Here is a 5,294-nt window from a genome sequence, read left to right on the forward strand (position 1 = left end):
ACCCCACACCGAGCGGGGGCTACCGTGCCCCGAAACATTTCGCAGCCGAGCCCCGCTCCTGACACCGCCGGGCCGGGCAGGCAGATGCTCCCCGTCACCTCCATACGAGGTACCCCAAAAAGCCCCCCCAGACTGAATCTGCTCCTCGGGCAGCTTCCAGCCAACCGTCCCCGCTCGCTCCTCCGGGGTGGGAAAAACCCCACGGGGCTCCGTGCGCGCCCCAGGCGGGGAAGCCCCCCGGCACCGCCGCTCTTCCCTCCGGCCGGGCGCCGGGCGCCAGCACAGCCCGCGGACGCGCCGGCTTCTGCCCGCGCCCTGCCACCGCCCGCACCCGGCGAGCGGCACCCGCCCGCAGCCCGGCCCACGGCGGCCCCCCGGAGCCCCGGCCCGGCCCGCCGCACCCCCGCCTCGCACCGCCCGCGGGCCCGGCCCCCCGCCCCGGCCGCCGGGAGCGCTCCCGCCCCGGCGAGGCCTCGCAGGGAGGCGGGCGGCAGCGGCCGCGGCCCGCCCGTGGGGATCTCCCGCCCGCGGGGCGCCGCCGCCCGTGGGGCTGCCCGCGGCCGAAAGGTGCCCGCGGCCCCCGCCCCGGTACCTCGATCTTGTCGACGCTGCGAGCGCAGCCCACCACCTTCATGCCGTGCTGCACCAGCGCCCGCGCCACGGCCGCGCCGATGCCCACGGAGGCGCCGGTGACCAGCGCGACGCGCCCGGTCCAGCGCTCCATGGCCCCGGCCCGGCCCGGCCCCGCCGCCGCCGCGCACAATGCACCGCCCGCCCGCGCCGCCGGCCCCGCCCGCGGCCCCGCCCCCGGCCCGCCGGCCCCGCCCCCCGCGTGCCACGCCCCCGCCTCGCACGCACCGAGTGTGCGAGGGCTCAGCCCGCGGGGCGGGGGGGGGGGGAGGGAAGCGGGAGCGGGGGGGTGAGGACCGGCTTGCAGTGTTCGGGTTTGGGGCTCTTCCTCCCCAAAATGGCCCCAGGGAGAAGGGCGAGTCCGGAAGGCAGAGAGGTGAAGTGCTGATAAAGGACTTTTTCCGCTTTAAAGGTAAACCACGCTAGGTCAGCTGGGTGACGGAGGGAGACGGGCCGCTTCGAATCAAAAATAGTTCATTAGCATGCAATGGCTGCATTAACTCCTGGTCTCTTCAGCCACATCATAACTGCGTGAGCTATATTGCAACCCTGTCGCCGATCGCGTTACCCGCTCGCTCATACGTCCAGCGAGGAGAAGGCGGCTCTGTGCTTTTATACAGAAGTCAAAAAGCATCCACAAACGCGATACAGGTTCTGCAAACACAGAGCACCGAGGGAATCTTAACTCTGCCTTGCTGCTTCTCCGCAGCCGCCCCTGGTCCCTCCCGCTGCAGAGGAGACGCTCGCTGGCACCCATCCACGGCCCAAAAAAACGCAGCCCGGGGAAGGAGCTGTGGGTGCCAGCATGGACACACGGAGCCCAACCGCAGCGACCCAGCAAACAAACACCGCGGCAGGGCGAGCAGTGGGTTCGGGAGGGAGAAAACATCTTTGGTGAGATCAGAGGAAAGGGCTCTGGCAGAGGGGGAAGCAGCTTTGTGAAGGGACTCTCGTCTCCCCGCCCGAGGACCGGGGAGCACGCCTGAATAATTCGCAGAAACTTTTGAAGAAGCGGATGAGACGAACGTACAGATAATTTATGAGAGAAGAAAGGGTTGGGAGTTGACGATTCTGTTTAAACTCTGCAGGAGGATGCCCTGCAACGACTGCGCAGACCTGAAGGAGGATAAGCGCTTGCGGTTCTTGCCAAAATTATCGTTCTATCAAATCTAAGATTTTTGGGCATCCAAACCACAGGGGTGTTCAACTCCCTGGGGGAGACGGAGCCGGCAGCACGTACCAGCAGGGCGGGTGGTGGTTGCGCAGAGCTCCCTGCCTGAGTTTATCTGGGATACGAGCACGTTGCTGCTGAAAACGCGACGTTCAGGTTCCCTGCTAGAGACGGATAATACAAGGAACTTAAAAACGGGTCTGGGCCCAGGTTTGGACGATGTAGACCAGCTGTATACAAAGGATACAAGGAGGAGAAAAATAAAAACAGCTCTTTCAGCGGTGCTCAAGTCCAGCTGTGGTCTTTCGTAAGCTTCACAGCAAAATCCTAGCTCTCAAATCAGAGAGCTCACATACCACCTCTCAGAGATGACGGATGGGCCATTCTCACCCTCCGCATGGAAGAGGTTAGTTAGAAATGGGGAATTAGACTTTCTACGGAATGCTTCTTTTGGGGATTTTTCTCCGGGGTGCGACTTTTCTTGCAGTGGAGCGCGCAGTCCCGACACCCAGACCTCCCAGGGGTGTAGCAAGACCTGACAGCAGCTAAGCAGCGGGACAGACCAGATTCCCTCCAGCGCAGAAGCGTCTTCAGTCGTAACGAGTAGCAGAAGCTTCGAAAACGAGCACAAACCTGGGAGGTGAGAAGGCGTGCGCTGCAGCCGTGCCGCCCAGGGACTTCCTCAGCTGGAGGCTCCGCAGCATCGAGCCCGACGGTTTCCATGTGCATGTCCAGCTGCGTTCTGAACCCAGACGCACTTCTGCCACCCTCACCGTGCTGGGAGAACGAGCTGCCCAGTTTAACTGGGATGAATTTAAGGGATTCCCCCCTTTGCTCTGGAGCTGCTCAGATCTGGAGCAGAACTGCCGCCCTCCAGGGCCCATCTACCATGGGGGCAATGGCTTGCCGTGAGAACGTGCTGGGAAAGCTATATTTGAAGGTGTTTCCTCCTGTTCTCTTTCCGCTCAGCCATGCATTGCTGGGCAGCTTAATTTAAACCTGCTTTTAACTGACACAAAACAAAGGAGAACATTATTAAAAGTCTGATTCCTAAGTACCACCCCTAGAGCTGATTCCGCAGCCTGTCACTGAAAATTAAAAACCAAAAAGTAAAGAATAAACTACGCAGGTATTCTTTTGGTTTTATATTAAAAAAAAAAAATGAAATAGCACTTGTGTATCTCGCCCAATAGGGCAAGGGGTGCAGGAGATTTTCGGGGGGGAGCTGAGCTTGCGTAGGCGCGGGGCGCACAGCGAGCACAGGGCTCCGCCCGGGCAGCAGGACGCAGGAACGGGGATGTTGCAGGGAACAGGGCTCCTTGGCCATAACACATCTATAGGGTTGTAGACGCTGCCGTCCTACACACAGCAAACACCACGTCCAGCACCTGCCAACAGCCGAGCTGGCCCCACGCTGCAGTGCCTCCGGTACGCTCACAGTGTGACCCTGATCGCTCAAAGGGTCTGTGATCTCCATCCATTTTTTTTTTTTCCCCCCAATATTTCAGCTCCTGGTAAAGCACAAAACGATGAACACTCCACTTAAAAGTGATGATTTCATCCATTACCAAGGACACAACTACCCCCCTGAATCAGCTCCTCGTGCACGCACGAGCAGCGCGCAGCCAGCAGCTCAGCTCTTTGAAGTTAACTGCATTTTTCCCGTAGCTGACAAATGGAGTATTTGATTAAAGAAACCACCACGATAAGGACTCCCCTTCCTCACATTAAAGATGGAAACGTCTTCCTGTTGCAAAATTAGCCTTTTGCCACAGCAAACGCAAGAGTCCGCGCGGCTTCAGAGGAAGCTGAAGGTTCGTTTTCATGAAGCCGGATTTCACAGTTCAAAGCAGGTCTAGGAGAAATGTCCGTACGTGTTCTCCGTTACTCTCAGTGATTTGACTCTCGGGTTCATTGCGAGAACCCTGGGCAAACTAAGCATCGCCAGGCACGGTGCCTCTCTGTAACGTGGCTGAAGCATGGAGCAAAGCCAAGAAAAGAAACCTGTCTCTTTCCCTTTGTCGGAAAAACCAAGGGACCACCGTACAGAAAATGAGGAAATTACGAATGATATTCTGTAATTCTGCTTACGCCCCCCCAAACCAGAAGGTTCTTCTTTTAGTGGCAGCTGCTACCAAAGTCTAAGTACTGTCATAGGAAAAAGCACTCATACCTTCATCGTTTTCTTCTGTGTTTTGTAATTGAGTGAAATAATCAGTAAATATACCTTAACTAACATCCAGAGGGACTATTTATCAGTATTACCAGTTAACTCAGAAACTCATGAAGCTAAAGCTCACTCAAGAACGTGTATTTTACATCTGATTTTGTAAAACAGCTATAAAATAGCCAAGTGGGGGCATGCATTAACAGAGCGTGATCTCCTGTAAATATGAAAGTTATTCGGGGCTTTTTTATTATTATGAAAACATTTGTATCGATTTCAATTTGCATACATAAATTTTTTAATTCCTACATTTTTTGAGTTGCACTCGTACAACGGAACACCCTCCCTTTCTAGACACACACCAACGTATAACAGCTTCCCGCTGTAAGCGCCACAGAAGCCAGCTCACGTCAGCTGAACCTGGCTGCTTACCACGCACAACCGTACCACCACCTCCGGTCTTGTCCATTTAGTACCAGGTTTTAAACTGCTTTTTTCTTCATCTCCCACATGCCGTACCTTCACCGCTTCTCAGACCACCCTCTTACAAACAAGCCACGCCATTAGATACCATAGTTGTAAGACCAAGATACAGCCGAAAGGATATTTATGCAAAAGCACTGCTGTCCCGTCCTCAGCAGAGCTCATTATTCCATTGAGAAAACGCCAAGGTGTGTTGGAAACCTGCTTTTTGTTTGATTACGTTCTGACAGGCTCGTGCAGAAGCTTTAAGTCTGCTTTGTCGGGGGAGAAGGAAAATGAGCGCAGCGGTCTCCTAACTCACTGGCATCAGGAATCGCCTCGATGAAAAACTAAATTAAGCCCCAAAATGGTACAGGCTGCACGCTCCAAACAAATCCCAAACCATCACCAAACTCGGCGCAGCACTCACGACAAGATTCATACAGCACGTCCACGCAGCCCAACGCTGTTTGGAGACACCTCAGACAGCTCCGTGCCACGCCGATCTATCATCCGAGATCCTGGAAGCGGAACAGCCACTCGGTGCCGAGGAGCGCCAGCCAGGTTGGGTGCAGTGCCACAGCGACACAGCCGGGGTATCGCGGACCCAGCTTGTTTGGCAAGAATTCGAAGATCTCTAAACCACGTCAGCGGAGAATCACACGGCCCGGTGGACTGGTTTTCACGAGCGCCACGGAAGGATCTGTACTTTGCCCGGGCAAGTTTACTCACCTTACAGCTGCCTCCATGAAGCTACGCAGACTGAAGCGACAACTATCCATCTGAACGGCGAGAATTCAGACTGCTGGGAAGGAGTGTTTAAAGTAGAAACATGTACACCAACTTTTACTATGCATATTAATA

The 5,294-nt window shown here is 55.9% G+C and overlaps 1 protein-coding gene across 2 annotated transcripts in view; it reads right to left on the reverse strand.

The window, feature by feature from the left end:
- Positions 1-743, reverse strand: part of DHRS11 (dehydrogenase/reductase 11) — a 28,668-nt gene extending 27,925 nt beyond the window's left edge. For both annotated transcript variants that reach the window (XR_012777967.1, XM_075517958.1), the window contains exon 1: positions 593-743. Coding sequence is in view for 1 of the 2 variants with exons in the window: in XM_075517958.1 (XP_075374073.1) it covers positions 593-724 (132 nt within the window). In the remaining variant the exon portion in view is untranslated. The remainder of the gene's footprint in view (positions 1-592) is intronic.
- Between the last annotated feature and the right edge of the window lie 4,551 nt (positions 744-5,294).

Source organism: Mycteria americana, chromosome 15, assembly GCF_035582795.1.
Source record: "Mycteria americana isolate JAX WOST 10 ecotype Jacksonville Zoo and Gardens chromosome 15, USCA_MyAme_1.0, whole genome shotgun sequence".
NCBI classification, from domain to species: Eukaryota; Metazoa; Chordata; class Aves; order Ciconiiformes; family Ciconiidae; genus Mycteria; species Mycteria americana.